The sequence below is a fragment of the Dromaius novaehollandiae genome, chromosome 20, assembly GCF_036370855.1.
Source record: "Dromaius novaehollandiae isolate bDroNov1 chromosome 20, bDroNov1.hap1, whole genome shotgun sequence".
In the NCBI taxonomy this organism is placed as follows: Eukaryota; Metazoa; Chordata; class Aves; order Casuariiformes; family Dromaiidae; genus Dromaius; species Dromaius novaehollandiae.
The window spans coordinates 9,585,713-9,606,996 of NC_088117.1; the positions used below are offsets into that span (position 1 = coordinate 9,585,713).

The 21,284-nt window shown below is 40.6% G+C and overlaps 1 protein-coding gene across 8 annotated transcripts in view; it reads right to left on the reverse strand.

Moving 5' to 3' along the window:
- AK8 (adenylate kinase 8) overlaps nt 1–21,284 on the reverse strand; it is a 91,782-nt gene that overhangs the window by 31,368 nt on the left and 39,130 nt on the right. For all 8 annotated transcript variants that reach the window (XM_064523805.1, XM_064523804.1, XM_064523801.1 and 5 more), the window contains one exon: nt 16,004–16,145. In XM_064523805.1, coding sequence (XP_064379875.1) covers nt 16,004–16,145 — 142 coding nt within the window. The remainder of the gene's footprint in view (nt 1–16,003; nt 16,146–21,284) is intronic.

Genomic DNA, 21,284 nt, shown 5'->3' on the forward strand with positions numbered 1-21,284 from the left:
CACCACACTAAACTAAAAAAAATCCACCTCTGCCCTTCTCTTCTGTTGGAATTGTTCTGTTTTGTATAAATAAATACATCAAGACAAAAAAGCACAGTACTTTAGCAGTTCAGTGATGCAGGTGTTCACCAGGGAGGCAAGACACTTAAATTCAGTGAATACTTACTTTTTTCAAAAAAGCATAACAACCCTAAAAAGCTCCAGAAATCAGGGACTGAACAGAACATCCCACATCCCAGGACAGCACTCAGATTAGCAGGCTAGGTGCTGTCCAGATGAAGAAACAAGGCTCTCCTTGTTCACTGCTTCTTTTTTGTCAGTGGGTTTTAAGAGTCTCAGTTGCATCTGCTGTGTCACACTGACATTTTTAAATCTCAAAAAAATTCTTCGGACATTAAAAAAAAAAGATTTCTTACACAACTTGACCCTGATGTTAAAAAGGTATTATGCCAAAAAAGAACCATCTTAAATCACTTCTTTTTTTCAGAACTATTGTATATTGTTAGTTTGTTCCTAGTCTCTGGGTTAAGCAATGCAAAACTTCGGCTTAAGACATTAGTTTAACAGGCAGTCTCTGAAATAAGGGATAATAACACCAGTTACACAGCAGGAAAGCTTGCCATTAACCCACTGCGTGGTTGAGTAAAATGGAAATTGGATTGCCTGTTCTAGAAAAAAGAAAGGTTAAATTGTTTGTTTGGGAGATAAAGTTGATGCTAAACTCACCTAAGTGGGCAGTGCCTAGGATCTGAAATTGGAGCAGCCAGATAATCATCTGGACAGTTCTGCACACAGCTGAAAGCCAAGATGGGTAGGCTTTGAATTATACCGCTATTGAATTAAACACATCTGCAATTTGGTAAAATCCACTAAATACCTTTATGACACTACATCAGCACCCGGGCTAACCACTTGTAAGCACGCGTGCATGTGCGTGTCTGCATATACAAGCTAAATGACCTTACACGCTGGTCCCAGAAATGGGAAACTGCATCAACACGTGGTCCTTATGGGGGTGGGGGGAACAGAAGTAAGACGCAGGCACAGAAATCACCTTCCGCCAATGATTGCTAACAGGAAACATCAGAACCTGGCAGTGTCAAGAAATCAGAAGCACTGCAGAAAGTATTTTCTTTGTTGCTTTTGAAGTGCCCTGGATACAATCAATCACACAGAGAAAAACTCCTATATTTTGGTTCAGTGTGGAAAGGGCTATTTGCATTTCAATATGTTCAGCTTATCCTGCCAATAAAAACAAGGAATCATGAAGAAGAGATCAGGCCACTGGAGTGAAAAACATGAGGTGACATCCTGCAGACCTTTCAGATAAAACGGCTCCTTGCTTGTAACGTTTCTGTTGACGTCCCAGTATTTCTGAATGATTGAGTTTTCAAATGAGATCAGTCAGCATGCAAATGAGGAAAGAGGATCAAGACATCTCCCATATCTGATTGGATAGAGAAATTATCAAAAGACCCTTTTTTCATATCAAATTTCCATCACAAAAGGTCAAACTTTCAACTTCCATTACTTTTGCTAACTGCATTTCACCATGCCTGCCAGCTCATTGCTGCTGCTGTTTTCAGAGGGAAGGAGAGAAGTAACAAATGATAATGTCGCCTCCCACATCTGTCATACAGGACGGACAAATATTTTCTAATCTTAGTCTATCTTTCTCTACAGCCCTCAAAAATCCTTACAGCCAAAACATCACTTCTAACCTGATTAGCTATTCCTAGATTGTTTTTATTTTTCCTCCTGGTTCTCTTCCCATTTTCTAGCCTGCAGACTGACAAGAGCACCAGCTGTGCTGCCAGAATGTTTTGTTCTACAGTTTGGTCATTTAGGATACTTTTTGATGTGTGCTTTTCTAAAATATCTTTCCCTGTGTTGTCTAGCTGGATTGACGCCTAAATACTCAAGTAATGGGTGTGCCAGAAAAGCAAAAGACAGAGCCAGAGCATCATTTCCCCCGAAATCCTCTCATATTACTATTTTCCCTTGCAGTCCTTCCCTGACAGCAAGCACTGCCTGGCTTTCGGTAGGTTTTGTGGGCAGCGTGATCAGATTCGCTCCCCCCGCGCAGTCACCTTCCCCTACTGAAGGGTTGTAACGGCGGCTGACCTGCCTGCAGAGCAGCTCAAATACCTGGCTTCAGGGGAAGTTTGGCTCACTGAGACATTTGTCCTATTTTTCCCAAATGCAATAGCCTGCATTTGCCAATTTTTTTGGCTTTCTTCAAGTTCTTTTTCACTGGAGAACTGATACCACCACCCACAATATTCCACAATCCGTATGGTCACTGGTTCTCCACAGATGATGGTCCTTTCTGGAGACTCAGACCGAACTAATGAATCTAAACCTCCCACCCCTCCCAGTCTTACTGCCTTAGGCAGAGTGATCTGATTTACCATAATCTGTCTTGCCTAAAACTCCTGATCACAAGTGGGAATCATGTAACCTAAGACCTGTTTTAGTGCGATCAGTCTCTCTGCCACTAATTCCACTTTTTCCCTTCATGCCTGGGAACTTCAAGTGCTTGGTTATACCAGCAACAAGGTGCCCGAGGACTCAGTCGTGTATTCCCTTCTAGTGCCGCTGCGCTGACTGCAGCGGTTACTGCCTCCAAGCCATACCGGGCTTTCTCCAGGCTGTCCTTTGGCAGAAGCTGCCCCCTGACCTGCCAGGACAAGAGCAGGTCCCTGTGTGTCTTTGACAGAAGTTTTGTCCCAGCAGCAGAGCTGGTAGGTGGGACGGTGTGGGCGTCCCCCCGCCCCTGCGATGCACGGTTGGCCAGCGTAGGTTAAGCAGTTTTCACCAATGGCTTAAGCTAATGTGGGTGATATGGATGAGGACCTCTACATAATTCAATCCACTGGCTCTCCTGGAGAGGCAGGTACATCTCAAACCGCCAGATCCATTCCTCTAGTGAACATCTGACCACGGCCTGACACTCGAAGGCTTTTCCCCTGCCTGCTCAAAGCAGTCAGCTCACACATGCGAGTTCAGAGGACTTCTGCCCTCATGGGCAGACAAACAGCACAGCAGCTCAGCACTCCTAGGTCTTCTCCACTGCTTTTCTGCATTTTACAGCTGAGTTTGGGAGCAGCAGAGATAGCAAATGGGGCTAGCACAAGAAGACGAAAATATTAGTTAAAGTGCAGGACTCAATGTATTTGTTGGTACTGGTCCCATAAAAATTCTCTCTCAACATTATTATCATTGCAACATATATAACCCATCAGATTAGTACCTAGAGATTTCTACTCATCTGATTTTCTCTGTTCTTCTTATTACTCAACAACTAAATGTTTCACAAGGCCATTTCCTACAGAAATATTTATGTTCCCAAATGTTTATGGGCCCCTCTATCATGATCAAGCTTTTACGAGCACTCTATAGAGAACTCTGAATTAAATACATAATTCCTGATCTATCAGATCTTGGCTTGATGCTGTGATTGTCTATTTTATACAGCAAGGCATTGTAGTGAAGTACTGAATGCCTTACAGAAAAAACTAATTTATATAGTAAAGATATTTCTATCCAACACTGGCTGTGTGGGTTAGCGATTACAGAAAGCTAATGAGGACCGAGAGGATGTCGGGTTTAAATTCCAGCACAGGTACTCAGCCCTTGTGCTGTGTTTCCTGAACAAGCTTTTTAGGTAATATCTACACAAACACGGACATTAGGATCTGTACCATCACACGCTGGAAGGAGATGAAAGGTGCTCCTTTTAAATATTACACAAACATTCGCTTGCTCCACATCACACAGGTGTCCGCAGCTGCACAGAGCCACTCTCCCTCCATCAGCGTCAGCAGCTGGATCCTTTATTCCACCGGCAGCTGCGAGTCACGGCCACTAAACCCAGCAGGCTCTTAGCCAGCTCCAGGAGCTATTCTCCCAGATTATTTGCTTCATCTTTGGTTTTCCAATTTTCCTCTCTTCTCCTCTTAACAGAAGTGGTGTTTTGGAAACGTACGTGTGTGTCTAGTAAACTAAATTTTTGGCCTCTAAGTGCATTTGCCGTATCAGATTAAGGCCATGTCCTTAGCTCCTCTGTATCCAGCCAATGCTGATCGCAGAATACATGAAAAATTTGTGAATAATAAGTTCTCCAACAGCAAAACAATGCTGACTGGATTTTAATCTACAGATCTCTACTCTTCACAAATCTATTACTATCGAAATGCTAATTATCAGGCTATCTTAGTGCATAAAAGGTCATTCTCTGAAAGGCTAAAATTTGTTGTTTTTTTTTCCCTGGGACAGGTCTGGTGAAAGGTTGTTCCAGGATGAACTGGGTATCTTTAGTCAGCAGGTGAGGTCTGGAGTTCACATGATTTAATAATGGGCTCTTGTATGTAGCAGAAAAAAAATCTAATGAGAGCTACTCACTGGAAGCTGCATTTGACATTCAGACACATTCAGAGCTACGGTGTGCATTTCTAACAAAGAGCAACTGTGCAGCAAGTTGCTCAGAGCTATGGTAGATTGATTAGCACAGGCAATTTTTAAACAGAGTGATTTTTTTGTGTGTAAAAGATGTACTTGCTCAGACAAGAGTCTGTCCAAATTTGTTGTGAGTTACAGTCTGTTTGGAATCAACCAGATAGAACTTGATGTCTAATCAAAAGGATAAAGACAGATTTTTATTCTTACAACTGTTTTAAATAAAAAAGATTCCTGCTCTTTAAAAGGCCTGACATCCTTGCACAGTTGTTTGTATCTAGACACAAATGGAAGGTAAAGGGCACTCACCTTCACTCCCAGTTTGCACATACCCAGAAAATCTGAAAGCTGAAGATTTATAGTTATTTTCTCCCTAATACAATAAAGAATCCTTTATGACACAATAACCAAAAAAAAAAGATTTTTTTTTACAGAACCAAATCCTCCACTTCTTCCAAGGGCAAGACCTCCAGATTATACAACAATTCAGGATTTTCAAAGTAGACTGTTCATACAGCCAAGCAAACCCGCTGGCACGGCACTAGTTCATGCACCACTATAAGAATTAGGTTATTTAGAAATATTAGACATTCATAAGGCATTTTTGCAAGGGGGGGGGCAGAGCAGTTCTTCTGTGTAGGCTCCCAGTAAAGGGCTTGCGCTGCCATTACCATAAATCACCCTAGAATATTAGCACCGATATAGCATCTTTCATTAAAAAAAATACCACAGCTTCTTTCAGAAGGACTGCCACTTGCCATTTCTTTTAGGTAATCAGATAGCCGTTAATTAATAAACCTGTCAGGTGAATCGTCCTGCTCCGGTCATCATTATCCATTCTGTAACAGAATCCTGCTATCATCACCGCTATCCACCCCATAGCTTCCAGCTCAATTAACTTAATGCTATGCAAATGAGAGGCTCTCCTCATCATTAGCTTATAGCCCACAAATGTTAATAACATAATTGGGCCTTCAACAGGGTAATTAGACACGATTTCTTCCATTAGTCTTACAAGGCTAATTATTGTTGATAGGAGAGAAGGGATGAGTCCCAGTGCTGCATGCAAAGAGGGGCATCTGGTTAAAGCAAATATAGACAAAACATCAACAAGGTAAAACAACAGTTGAGCTCTATAGCAGGGTCAGGTAGGGGTGGGGGAAAGGAAGGCAGCATGATTAGAAACTTAGGAACCAAATATTCAGCCCAAACACAGAGCCCTCCTACACTCAGCAGTAAAACAAGACAGAGGAAGCTTAGGCTCAAGTTTTTGCAGGAGGGACAATTTGGAAGCTGTGCTGATTGAACTTCTTCTGTTTATAATGCAAACATACAGCAAAAGAAGGACACAGAGAAGCCTTTAAGAACTGAAGTTAGTCCTAGATCTCTTTTGTCCAAGCTCCTGTCCAAGCAAAACCAGCACAGGTTTTGCTGTGTCCTACAGGACAATTTTTCTGAGTGGCAGGAGACTTCGTCCGAGTAAGAATTACAGAATTGGAATACAACCTGTTCTTTAATAATCACTGAGCAAATGCATTTGAGCAACTTATTCACAATTGAAGGGAGAGGACAGAAGATGAGACTGAATGTTAATAAAATCCTGGATTCAGTATAATGGACTGACAGCAACATTTTCAACCAAAAAAATGGCAGCAAGTTTTCAAGCTGCAATTATATTTGGAATGGTGGCAAGAAAGCTAAGGGCTTGCTGCTACTCCAGTTATACCTGCGCAGTCTCATCCATGGAGGTTACAAACATACGGCTGGAGACAGAATTCTGGGAGAAAACCGTACTGTTGAGAGGAGAAAGTAAACTTTACAAAAATATGGCAAGTTTTCAAATACCTGCAACTTAGCTTTGACAGTTCAGTGCTTTATTGGAAACACTGTTAAGAAAAGTATATGTCAATCTGAAGAGTCCAAAAGACTCAAAGGGTTGAGAAATCACATGATTTCTTTATTTTCTTTTTTTAACTTTGGGACAAATCTGTGTCCAGTACAAACCCATTGATTTCACTGCAAGTACACAAGGACAAACTCTTATTTTTTTGCCTGGAAATCTGTTAAAATTAACTATCCCACTCTCATGTTCACAAAAGTGGCAGCACTTCCTAGTAAAATGAAACAATCATTTTTTAATCTGCTGTACCATGATCTTTGGTCAGTTATACTGAAAGGACAAACCATCCTCCAGATCATTCACTTTGTGCATATCAGCGGGATATTAATCAACATTCAGATCAGATTATGTGCAAACCATGATATTAATCTTACAGAAATACAGTACATCTTAGAAAAATACAAGATAAAAGCTTCTACGGGACAGAAGAAAGTCTTACTCAAAACGCACCTGAAGCCTTACAAAGGACAGAGCTCTGTAATACAGACTTTTCTAAACATCACGCATTTCAGGACAGAAAATATGATCTTTACACAGCACAAAAACACCGGGTCATTGCCTACACCTGAGCCATAGGAAGCCAATTTAAGTGACGGTGATTAATACATTTATGTGACTGTTGGTGATCCAAACGAACAAAATTAGATCCAGCGCATCTGTCAGACACAAGGCATCATTGCGACATCTCTCCCCGGTATAAGCTATGACAGGATGCAGCTCTGCTCTCCTAAATTGCCCTGCACTTGCAAAATTTACTTACTAGAAAACTCTGAGCAAATATCTTGTTCCAAGGCAAACAGCAGTAAATCCACTGATGTTTTAATGAAGATTACACTTTCTAATCCTCATGGTAATGACAAACTAGTTTCCATTCAATATGCAATATTACTTGACAGTTTTAATCACCCAAGCCGTATTATATTTGCTACAGACTGATGCACTTGTCTTCCTAGATCTTCAGCTTGGAGAATCTAAGTAAAAGCAGCATAATGCCTGCTCTGCCTGTGGTTTCCAGTATGGGCCAATTTTGCCAGCCACGCTAGCTCACTGCAATGCCTCACTCTGGGAGGAGTCTCACGTCCAAAGAAACTGTTAAACCAGAGCGCAGCTGGCACAAGCTTGTCCCAAGTTTTTACTCCAAAGTTCCCAAATTCTAGTAATCACAGAGCCCAAAGGTAATGTACCTGCCTGATGTAGTTCCTTTACCACTAATTGCCCTTGTGCTCTCAAAAGCAGACAGTAAATGCGGCAACAGCCTTTCATAAACTAAGTTTCAACCCATACAGAAGTAAGGATGACCTTTCCTCATTTACTCAGAATAACATTCAGCCAACTTTTACTACCACAAGCACTGAAGTAAATGGTAAAACAGCAAAACTTTGAGATGTCTGATAACACTGGAAAAAAAAATTCCTTTACCTATCATGCGTTCTCAGTTCCAAAGTGTCTCCAACCACAATCCTCACATAGGCAAAACTCTCAATAGTTTTATCAACGTGCATGCTTTTTCTCCATGTAAATTAAAATGCTGCCACATCATTATATTTGAAGTTTTCCTTCCTCAGTCATTATTAGCCAAATTTTTTTCTGATTCCAGCCAGTTCTTGACACCAGTATCTTCCTTGTAAAAACCTTCTAAATCCTGCAAAATCAGACATGCAGATATATGGCTCTTTTTTGGCTGAACTACTGAGGAAATTAAGGTAAAATTTTGAAAATGACTGCTTTAGTCTATGAAGAAATATTCAGAACTGGTGAGATTTATCTGCATTACATTCCATGAACTGCAACTGACGGTACATGGCAGCATGGAGCTACACTGTTTCCTTCATATCAAACTTAGCTAAATCGTTAGTTAAAAGTGATTCCACAGCAAAGGGTCTCGGACGAGAGCTGCAGGACGGCCTTTCAGTTTCAGCACTACAACATTCAAACAGCATCTTGGATACTGCTGGATCCCACCGCAGAGAGCTGGGGAGCAAACGGGGAGACCTGAGGGAACCCAGGGCTGCGAGCTCAGTGGGGCCCCCAAAGCAAGGAATGCTCAGAGCAGAAAAGCACGGCTCAGATGATCTGACTAGCGCTTTGCTTTCCCATGACTTTTTCATTCCCTTTCTTGAACAAAAGCTGTGTCGGGTGAAGGCCCTGAATTGTCTTTGTTCATTTGTGGAGACTGGCACCATGAAGTTGTCATTGTGAATTTGGATTTTAAAAGTCTGGTTCTTCTTTCAGGCACTTCTCAGATCTTCTCAGCGCAATGTATTTTCCCCTGACAAGAATGGAGATGTCTAAGTTCCAGAAGTACCGAACACAGGAAATCCGTTCACCTCGGCTTCCTGAGTAATACAGAAAAGGTTTCAGCAGGAGAAACTTAGCTTCTGGATTCAGGAAGGATCTTCAGTTCCTTTCAGGAATTTGAGACAATCTCACATAAATATTCCCTAATAAATACTTTTTTTCTGCAGGAACACAAGCCAGTCCTTTGCCCTGAAGTGAATAAGGGCATGTAAGGGTGCAGGAACTCTTGTGCAGCAGACCAAATCAGGGAATCTTGAATCATGACTCTTTCCGAAACGTTACCTAGTTTAGCTAGCTTTTAACAAACTAGAGAGCCAAGTGTTCAAACAGAGAACTTTCTGAAAAGGCAAATTTGACATCATTCACAGTCCTTTGGCTCTTCAAGATTGAAATAGTACCAATGTCACCCATCCAAAATCACCTTGATCAAATCACTGCTGCTATGCAGGCATCTAATTCTGGAAGCCAAAGGAGGAGCTAGGAACACTTGGCACTGCCTCAAAGGTGTGGATACTTCATGACACTGAAAGTATTAATATTAAGCCCCATGCTTTCACAGTCTGAGTGTATCTGCTCCCATGCAAAGAAAGCACAGAGAGTTTGCTGGTTTGGTTTGTCCTGTCTAAAACTCATTACCATTGCCAAAGAGATGAAAAGTAGCCCAGACTCCTCAGCTTTTACAGAGTTCTCCTCCTCTCTCCAGTCAGATGTTGAGTTCAGAAAGGTAAACCTGGTACAGGTGGCATCTTTACAGAAAAATAGTTTCAACATAAGGGAAATCAGGAGAGGAAATCTTCAGGTTTCTTAATGTCTCTTCATCTGTGAGAGGTAGCTGCTGTGGGAAAATATCCCTCCCTTCAGCAGCAAAAGGAATGAAAGGATTGTGCATGTGGTTTTATGTCCTTAAAAAAAATCTTGACTTAGAAGTAGAAGCATTTCTTCTTTGCTCTTCCTGGAGCCTTAGGAAGCTTGCTGAGATCAGAGATCTCCTTAATTGCTGTATCCAGGATTTCACCAAACAACCTCCAGCCATCAAAAGGCGCTTGCATGAGGTGACTTCTAAAAATAATACCTGCCTCCCACAACTGAAGCCAAATATACCTCCTATTCATGCAGCAGAGTAAGAAAGAGGAAGTGATGCTTGTGACAGCAAACACAGCATCCTACAGAAAGTCTATGGCATGATTTTAAAATGGTATCTGATGTTTTGCTACTGTTGACTCGAGATGCATATTAATGGATTTCCCCAGGATAGAAAGGCTATAGGTCAGGCAGAATGTGCAGTAAGGGCTGCAAAAGTGACATCAGAATCTTTTTATTGTAATAATCCAATTTTGTATCTACTGGATTCCTTAATAGCCACAGCTTCTATCAGGATCAGTGTTATTTTACGATGGAAGACAGAGCACGATCTACTAGAGAAGAGAGGGAGAACAGAGAATAAAGATTCTCCATCAAACCTCACAAATCTGTGCAAGGAGCTGCTTCTGCTAGTTTTGGGTAGGACGAAAGACTGTGTGCATGCTGCTTTTGCACTGAACATGGAAAATCAGTTGTCACTCTAAAGTAGCCCGTGGGTGTGACTGCTTAACAGAGCCTTGATGACAAAGCAATGCATGTATTTTTATACGCAGCTGTTCCACATAAAGTAATGGGATAGTTACGATTCTCTGAAATATTTCGCCCATTATGGAGTGTTTAGTGACAGCCCTTGCAATAGATGCAGATCAGGAAACAAATGTAAATGACTTAAAACCTTGTCAATAAAAAAAGTAAGTCTCAAACTACTTGCATCAAGAGACCACATGACGACTGAACTATTGTGGCATGGAAAATACTACAAGGTAGCAACTGTGGATCAAATGGATCCCATTAATGCAGTGAAGCAGACGACTCATTTGTCAGTCAGTCCAGGTGAGAGGAAGAGTTGTTAATTTTGCCTGATAAACACAATCTAGAATGGATTTTTGTGGGAAAAAACTCTCATCATTCTTATCACTCAGCCAGGGAGTTCTGCTCCATTAGAGCACGGCTATGTAAGCAGCTAACGTACAGTCCGCCTAGCTGAGGGGACAAGTGCCACCACTGGGGTGGGGAACACAAGTGAGAATTCATCATCTAAAACATATTTTCCAAAATGTTTCTATTTTGTAAGCATATGACCGGCCTCAAGAAGAACCTGTCTCTGTCCTGCCCTCTGTAGCTGCCAATCGCTTGCCCCTTAGACTGTGCCACATCCGCCTGGCTGGCTGGTCTCCAGCGCGGGGAGGAGGAGGAAGAGGGCAGCTGGGGGTGGGAGCGGTGACCTGCAAAGCGATAATAAATGGAAACCAATTATCGTTAGTGAAAACAACCGTCAGTGAACCAGCTACCATCTAAGGGGTCTGATAAGAGGGAACAGCTTTCTAATCAGAAGAGAGAGAAAGTGAGAATGACTGAAACGGAGAACTGATCTGCCTATTATTTTACTACTTTCTTTATTGATTAAGCCACATCCTGAATAGGCTACTTGGACATTGCCTACTATGCAGAGTGGGTGAATAAAATAGGCTGGGAAGCCTCCTGCTCACAATCCTTCTATTCCTGGGGCAGGCAAATTCTGTTGTACTGATATAGTATTTTGATTACCAAGTCATTGGTAGATATTCTGTATTTTTTTCCTCATGAAAGTGAGACGGAAATAAGAGATCATTATAAGATTACTTCTTTGCTACTCAACGGATTTTTTATGCCATTAATTAAAAACACATCTATTATAAATACACAGTAGCCATCATTTAAATTAGGCCAAAGTTTTTAAAATGCCCTGTAAGATTTTCCATGTCAGAATAATTCAATCACTGTTATGTTTCTTTGATGCAACTATTTTGGGAGTTAGCTTGTTCCCTGATAGGACTGTAATTAAGTCATTCACAGTAATTTTCAAATATGTAGCTGATACAGAAGGCAGCGAGGAAATGAAAAGAAAGAAAGGAATCTGAAGGCAGCCAATCTCCAACAACAATATCTCAAAAAAATGCATCTGAGGAATACATATTCAGTGATAAGTATTCCAGTCCATGTCTGGTAAACTCTCAGATAATGGCAGCATGGTAGGGTCACGGGGGTTCTATTAGCTCAATTAATGAGGAGTAAGATAAGGCTAACACCTAGCTCTTCAAACGGCTAAAGAAGAGAGCTGGTAGTAATGGAGTTATTAACCTTCACCAGCCATTGAATTTTGCCGCTGATTCCAACTCCATTTCCTAGTTCAGGCCTCCATTAATAGGCTGTTTATTATCCCTAATCCACATTGGGATCGGCTGCAGAAATACAAAAGCCCCACGTAAAGACCAAATAGTTAAAAAAAAATCTTTTATCCATTCTGATTTTTCTCTTTTGTTCTCCACATATTCAGATTCCATCTTAGAAATTAGAAACTATGTTATCCTAAACGGTTTGATTACAGGTTCTCAGCAGTGTGATGAAAAACAAGTTTTAAAAATACTATGTAAAAAGGTGACATAGTTGGGGATACAAGCACATCCTTTTGAAGCCAACATTTTTTTCTTCCTTTTTGTTGAAGTCCAACACTAGAAAACCTGTGTCGGAGATGCTAGCGCTATCTGTTTTCTGTACTGGGAAAGAACTTAGGCTTGGACAAACAGGTACAATGGGAACAAAGGGAAGGAGCTGTTTTATTAGCTTGAGGGGAACTTTAACACGAACTTGGCTACAATTTTAACTACAGAGATCTTGAGTTAAGGGGCGCATAGGTGGCTTCTTGCTGAGTTTATATATGCTCAATTGAGATGTACGATGCTTCACATTTTTCAGCATATTTTCAATGAAAGAGACACTCTAAAAATAGTTACCATAATCTACACACACACAAAACATTCTTCCAAAATCTATCACAGTAGTATCTATTAGAATATGAGCAATTATTAGGAAAACTGAAAACTGAATGCAATGCTGGTTGTCCCATCTTAGAAAAGCAGCAGTTACAATAACCAGAAAAGGTAGAGAACAGGAAGACAGCATGATCACAAGAATGGAACGGCTTCCAGGTGAGAAAAGGATAAACAGACCAAGGCTGTGATGAGATGAAAGGCTCTGATCTGAGATGACTGAACGGAGATATATGAGAGGTTTATAAAATCAGGAGTGTTCAGAGAAGTTCAACAGGGAGCATTTACAACTTTTTCTCATACTAGAAGGACGAAAGAACCCCAAAGAAATCCCCAAGCAGGAAGTTTAAAACAAACACAGTGAAGTATGTTTCTGTGAAACTCAGTTAAAAAGTTAAACTCCTTTCCATACGATTTGGTGAATGCCAAAAATATAATGTGTTGAAAAATGGATTATGAAGTTAATGAAAATGGGCTATTAGACACAGGGGTCCAGATGACCCTCTGGCTCAGGAAATCTTGAAACTGCTGATTGCCTTAAACTGGCCTGGGACCAGCAGACAGCTGGTCATGAACTGGCTGAAGCTAATTACAAGAGATATATAACAGATGATGATGTTGCTGGTAAATCTTATTTTAACTGTAAGTTCGGAAGAGAGCAGTTGGTCTGCCTTATTCAATTTGTACTGTTAAGAAAATTGAACCTTGAGAATTACATTTTGCCTCTTTTTATGACATGTCTTGAAGTACAGTTTGTTCAGTTTTACTTTAAACATATATAAGGATGGAGAAGGGTATAAGCAAGATTTTACAAGCTACTGAATAGAGTTTTCTCTATATTAAAAATGTCCAGGGCTGAACTATATATTTGCTATTACTGCTCAAGCATTCAAAATAAAAAAAGCTAAAATAGCTATTTATACCTGTTTGGATGAGGAACTGAATTCAGTCCTTAGCAGCAGTAGTTCTGAACTTCAGATGCCAACCTGTAATTGTATTTGGACTCCCACTTACTTTAGGCACTAAGTGGTTAATGGTGTTCTTTTGCTAGATAGCTGAGAGACCACTAATACATTCAGCTTCTTATTTGCCCTAAAGGCTGCCACAGTTCAATACGATCAGGATCCTGTCCACTTAAGCAGTAACTGCTTCACAGGAAGGAACACAGAGGGCATACATGTCTTCTCTGAGTACAGAAAGGGAAGAGCTACAGCAAGACAGGTTTTGTCTGATACAAGCCAGGTTTTCTTGCACCAGTCTGTAAGCAAGTTTTAGCTCTGCTGCAAATTCTAATTTAAGGAAAACCTCGTACCTTACATTTTCAGTGGGAAATGAATTATTTTCCTGTTTGTTCCAGGGCAGTTCTTTGGATGCAGTGGCTGATGCTGTATGAGTTTTTTTATTATTACATTTTAACAAACTTTATAGCCCATTTTGTTTGTTTTCAAATAACTTTATTTTCCTTCTTTTCGACCATCAATTACTAGGTTTGTTTTTCTTTCCATAAGATGGAGGAGCCAGGAGACTGATCCTGCTCAATGCTGTATAATTTAGTATTATGTATGCTAGCTTTATGAGGTGGGAGTCAGATAAAACATAGTATTTGAACACTAACCATTTATTAGCTCTAAGGAATAGATTTATGACTTGACAACCAGACAATAACTCCATGTTCTGATCAGCCAAAGAGGTCTACTTTGACTTCAAAACACAGAGTAACATACTCTTTCACAAATAATTTTGTTTACTGATGTGACTAGATTTTAATAATAAACTTGATATATATGTAAATTTATTTTAATCTAATTTCATCAACAGAGCCCTCCTAAAATTGAGACTTTGTAGATTGTTCTGTGTCTGATTTATAGATTTCTGCATCCTATTCCCAGATTGATTTCAAGGCTATAATTCTATCAGGGTTTTTTCCTGATGTCAGAAACACTACCTCTGCAGATAGTGTTTTATAACTAGCATCACAACTGAAACTGAATTACTGCCCTGCTATCCTATGCTGCAATATGTCCTGTTGTTTATAATCACCCTCTCTTCCTTATATACCTACTACTTCAGTTTCAAGGAAAATATTAGCTCCAAAATCAATCAAGTAGCATGATGTCTATTTTTGTCCCTTACTTCAACCCCTGTATAAAACAGTAAGGGCCAAATTCTTAAGGCAAATTTGAATGTGTAGAGCCTTTTAAAGAGAACAGAAGCTGAGCAAATGGATGAGTGCAAAATTTCTACACACAGGACTTTATAACCAGTTGTTCCTCCTCGCTTGCTAAGGTCTCAATTCCGTAAAGGAGCACACTGCAGGCAAATGAGTATTCGCACAGATCTCACGTATTCACATATGTGTTTAGGGACTCAGGACCTACTTTATAAATGCTTAAGAGGAATATTCCACGGGAAATGATCTTTAACTGAATCTAGCATAAGCTTCAGAATCTTTCTCCCTTCTTCATGAAATGGATTTCTGTTTAAGATGTATTTTGTATTATTTTTAATAAATAACACCACTGCTGTTTTCATATACTTACCTTTCCAAGCCTTGATGGCATGACTGCTAGCTCCCTCCCTTTTCTTTCTCCTTTTATCTCTCTCCAACTCAGTCTGACCCTCTCAATTCTTTCCACTGTACCTTGTACGGGGTGGGGAGGTTGAAGGCAGCCACAGGGAGGACACGGGAAGAGTAGTTTTGCCAGCTTAAACTTCTATGTCATTAATACACCTTTTCCAGTACTGGTTCTCAGATAAGAATAAGCCGCTTGGAAGCATAAAGGCTACAGATTTCCAGCATGTGCCTTTGGGGCAGCCGCTGCGTCGGCCAGTGGCATGGACTGAACCAGGAACTTCTGGAGGGGAAGGGAAAAGGCCTCTCATCTTTGACAAGCAGACCAGCATTTCAAACCCTCAGCACCTCGGGACCAGCTGAGAAGAGTAACCCCATTTATTTGCCTGGCAGTCATAACAGTTCTCTTTTGATGCTCATTTCTCCTATATTACATTTCTGAATGCTTCATTATAGCTCAAATAAAATATAATTCATATGTTGTTTTTAATTATTTCACAAAACCCAAAAGTCTCATAATGAGCTCCTTGCAATACTAATAAATTCCGTGATGCTATGCCAATCCTGAACCAAGAAGATGTAGATCCCCTCCTGCTGCAAATAAAATATACCTTATGATATAATCCAACCTTTAATCCACTTCTTACGGTTTGCCTTTAGAGGCAACTCAAACAAATAACCAGGGAAACAAACCTTTAGTCTTTCCCACAGTCTGGCTATCTGGAGGATTTGTAAGGCCAATGCTCTATTTCCTACTCCCTGGGAATGAGACCCCTTTTCTAGCTCTGGAAGGAACTGCCCATACAATGTCAGTAAAGCTCTGTATCTTTCCATAGTCTTATTTTTCATATATGTAATGTCATAATTGCTAAATGTATATCTCACCTGTTTGGAGTAATTCTTGCTTTTTGCAGCTGTTCTCCCTGCTCTAAGTCTCTTGGGAAGCCACAAAGCACCCAACCCTTCGTCACGCAGTCTAGTGTGTTCAGACGTTCTGCCAGGATCTTCACAACAAGGTGGTCTGGCACTGTAAAGGATTAAAAAGACATTTATTTTGTATGCAGTGTCTGCAATTAAGCAAGAAATACACTACTCTTTCTGGTTAGACTGCTACACGAACTAAAATACAAAAAGATATTTATGTTTATGTTTGATACACTTTTGGAGATCAGAGTTATTGTTGACTTTGTTGACTGATATCATGGAAACCTCATCAGAAGCCATAGGACTACAGCAAAATAGTTGGTGAAAACTGATGCCTACATAATTTTACAATGTACTTTTTCTCTCAACCACACTAGGCTGATGTAACAATGAACTGTGTGATACAATCTTATAAAAATGCAAAAATAATGACCGGAGTTGTATAGAAGAAACCCTAAAACAGAAGAACAAAGAATATGTAGCATACTGTATTTAACTTAGCAGACGATAATGGTTCTGCCACAGCAGGCTGGATGTGATACTTCACTGATTTGCCCAAAGGCTTGAAGCTTTTATAACTGAAACTAAATTTTGAAAATGTATTTCAACTGCTGTAATTACTGCATTGATGACTCCCTAATTTTAGAGATAAAAGTTCTCTCTCCTCTATTACTATTTATCTTTAGTGCAAGAAAGAAACATCAGCCAGACTCTGACTGGGCTTAGAATTACTATGCAGCTTTTTAATTTTATTTAATGAGATACACTGGTAAAGAGGTATCCAGCATATTTTCACTATAGCCTTCATAAAGTAAAATATTTCAATTAAGATGCTTAACTGTCTTCATTGTTTTCTTTTTCCCTTTTTTTTTGGTTTTTTTTTTGTTGTTGTTGTTTTACAGAAGAATTAAATGATCAGGTCCAACAAGAGTGTCTGTCAATTTTCAAAGGCCTCTCGCAGTGTTTTGGATTTAGTGTTAAATTACCACCAAAAAAAAGTCAGCAAAAACACTTCAAGCTACTTCCTGGAGAAGCAGCCCAAACAATTTTCAGGAAGCAATGAGAGTCCTTTCTCTTTATTTGTACAGTATGTCTAATACACTGTTGCCTCTACTGGAAACAAGCAATAAAATTCACTACATAAATCCATATCGTGCAATGTTGATGTTTTGATACTCATCCTGCCATTGCATCTGCATACAAAAATACAAGAATTCCTTGCAGAAGAGTGTATGAGTCAGATTTCTAACAACGCAATTTGCTTTAGGAATAGCTGACAGGTATGTGCCTGTATTTTAGTAGATGTGCGCTGTCAATATTACTGACGGCACACGTTTATAGTCTGGGATACAGGCAGGTTTTAAACACCTATAATAGAATCCATTTGCTTCCTGAAATTTAACATTTCCTAAAAACTTATACCTCTATCATGAAATTCATTACTTCTCCTTTAAATAATCAAATTACTGAGTTTACAGAATTGCACTCAGGATTCAATGTACCAGCAAAAAGGGAGGAAAACCACAGGGAATTAATTAGAAAACAGATTAGTGTATTAATTGAGGATATCTACTTCACATTATAAAAAAACAAGTTAAGCAGAGTACTATCTCCAGCTGCTAAAAGAAAAGGGGAATGGAATACAATCATTACCAGTTACTTGACAGAGTGCAAAATGACAGTGCAAAACTAGGTATTCCTTTCAAAATGAGATTTGTAAAATTAACTACACAATATTGGCGCAGAAAGCAAAAATGTTATTAGACAGATGATACCTGTCTATCTAAGACCTCAGCTCCAGGCAGGCATACAGGGGATAGCAGGATAATATCAGTGCTCTTTGCAAGTAAATTCTTCTCTCTACCCTCCAAGTTACATGAACTAATATAAAACCAAGAAGTTCCAGCAGCAAAAAAAGGAAAAACGATACCCAATCTTCTCCTTCCCAAAAATGTATTATATACAAAGATTGATGGAATTTTCCTGGTACTTCTGAATTTCTGGCTGCAGCAAACTCCCAGTCTCGATGCCTGTCATTTTATCATGATTCCTACTGGAATCATTAACATGGATTTACTAAGAGGCCAAATCTGTATGATTTTTTTGAAACATTTTCAGAATGCTTAAAGGCAACTTCGCAAGGGGGTTGAATGAGACCTACAAACCCTTGACCAGAACCCCATTAAAGTAGAATGCTGCTGCCAGAGCTGACAGGAGGCATTTCTCACCCCTGTAAGATGAACAGAGCATCAGGGCAGAGGCTGAAAACCCCAGGAATGGCACAGAGAAATAGGTGGGTATGTTGTGCTGCTGGGCTTCTAGCAGATCTTAGAAGTCTCTCCAGTTTCGGGGCCCAAATTGTTTCGATCCTACATAGGAGAAGGAGAAACCCTAACTCCTAGAAGAAAATTCAAAAGCAATTTTGACGAGAAGCAGGAACCATCTCTTCTACCTGATCACATCCCATAGGTCTCCTGTGAAGACTAGTATCGAATTCCTATACTTTGGTGCCTCTTTTTGAACAAGACTGAAGCAACCACAAGAGGAAAAACATTGCAACAGGATGAAGTAACAATTAACTAATGGTTCATCTAATAGTATGCCAGGTATTTCTTGAGTAATCCTAGGTATATGTGGCAACCCTGAAATGTTTATAATTTCAATGACAACTGATGAGAAAATATCAGCAATGCACTTTAGATTGTACGCTCTCGTACGCATATACATCACTGAATAATATAGATGCTTACATATTTTCTGTGTCTCCCTCTAAAGCTTGATGGTGAAAAATAAAACATAAACAAGTCAGACAGCAAGCTCTGCTCTCCTCTTGATTAGCAAACATACCTATCACTTCAACACAATAGGGGAACAGAGCTTGTTGGCTGTTCCATGGCATTACAAAGTACATCAGCTGCCCTTGAACAGGAACAGTCACACTTAAAACAGCTGCATTACAGCTGTAAAACATCTTCCACAGACCAGCGGAAAAAAAGGGGGGAAAAAGGAAGAATGAAATCAGTATTATTCTTATTTTCCTGATGCACAAACTGAGTGGGTAAGGAAGAACTCTGCAGTATGGTATTCCTTTTCACTCATGAATGCAGGGGAAATTAATAACCTGTAACTGGAGTGGCACACAGTCTCCAAGTAACTAGCCATAGGTCTCCCGGCCTCAAGCACATGACCCAGCGGGCTATCTAGCAAAGTAAAATTTAGAGCTTTTCTGACGAGACAGTCAATCTACATGTTTTAAGTAGATTATGAAGCACAAGAGCTTTGAATAATCAATTCCTTTTCAACATAAGCTTGTGTGAGTTTCCAGCTCTGTCTCTGAAAGTTGGGGGAATGAGACTCTAGAGAGATTTTACTTTATCGTTAGAGAAGTCCAGAGATAAGTTTCTTGTAAAAATTACAATTTGCTAGCAAAGAGAGATATCCTATTAGGTAATGTGGGAGCACATCTCTATTAAGGAGAGAAATGAAGGTAGAGGAGTAAAATTCACCCCACGGAAGCAATGCTGCAGAGTGGCTGAGCTACAGCGATACCCTATGCTGCAAGACCATATGTAGCTGTGGGCTAAGGTCATGGGGAACCTCAGAGATGGCAGAACTGGGCCACAACTAGCTCCATACAGAAATGTAATTCATTCACGCATATGTTCTTGCTTGATGTCAATACCACACACCATATCTCCCTTTCCCACAGCCTGTTTGGACCATTTCAAAGGTCTGGATTACACAGCTGAATTAGTAGATGTGGACCTAAGAAGTGATCTAATCCTTTCAAGGGTCAGATCAGACAGGGCACAGGGAACAGACGCTTAAAGTGCAGCTATTCACACTGGAACTGCTGTGCGGAAAACTAGAGATCTTCTGTCTCCAGGACTGTCAATCACCACTTCCAGTAGGTCCATTTAAAAAATAGTTTTACTTCCCAGAGCTTCAAAATTTTTCACAAGTAAAAGGTACTTCTCATGAAAAGCACTTTCGCATGAATCTCAGAGGAGCATGGCCTATTAGCTCTTACCCAACCCACAGATTTGCAGGACTAATAGAGGACCATAACAGGCAATCAGCTGACAAAATCATACCATCTGCTCAAGACAAAAGTAACAGAACATTAAAGGCAGAGTCTGAAAGGCAAAAACGCTGCTGGAGATTACAAGGCACTACTCTCCAATAGCTCCAATGCAGTCAGTGCTCCAAGCTATACAATTATCATATTTAAATTGATTCCTCCTCCATATATTTCCCTTTAAAACAGACTTTTCAAAGATATTGACTCACTTCTCCAAACCTATAAATCCTTGGTTCTAAGCGCAGCACAAATGCGCTGGCAGACATAAATTGTCAGTTTTGTGCTGCAAAAAGTTTAAGGTCCTTTTGACAATATTGTCCATTTACCCTTTATCCTTCTCTTGGAGATATTTTTTCAGTTAGGCCTGAAGACTTGCACTGCTAATTCAGATGCCTGAGGCTTGATTCCAGTACTTGACAGTTAACATCTTGCCCTAAGTATAAGCTACCGCCAAAGGCTACTTTGTCCTGTCAACTCTAAATTTAGCAAAGTGTGAGATTTGAATATCTCATTGCGCTATAAATTCCGGATTATTCACAACGGGTCATTTTATCTGAGTCTTTCAGAGAAATACTCTGTTTCCTTGCTCACCTTAAGGTCCTCAGGGATTGCACCAATTTGCTTCTAATGTGAGAGAATGATCCAACAGTGATTGACCGTGATGTAGTTTGACCAATATCGTGGTTTAATCCTGCCAACACAGCAGATTTGTGATAATGGAACCTTTTTTTTTTTTCATTTCACAGCACACAGCCAGTTTTGTCTACTGTAAATAATAAAAATAATCCCAATGTGGCTTCAACGCAAATGATAGAAGGGAAAAAGAGTAATTTTTGCCCAGGTGCAGCAAGGCGAAGGAGAGCGCTGCCTCCTCGCCGCGGGCTCCGGGGGTGCCGTGGGGGGGTGCCGGCGGGGGGGGGGGGGTGCCCCGCTGCCGCCAGCTCGCCCTGCGCCCTGCCCGCCGCCGCCCGCCAGCGCCGCGCCGCGCCGCCCGCGTTGGTTGTTCTCTACCGCCACCTGCCGGGCGCGGCGGGCGCCGCGGGCAGCGCGGGGCGGCGGCCGCCTCCGCGGCGCTGGCGCATTCCCCGCGCGGAGCTCGCGGATCGCCCGCGGGAGCCGCCCGCGGAGCCTGCGCGGGGGAGGCCTTGGTCTCCCTTAACT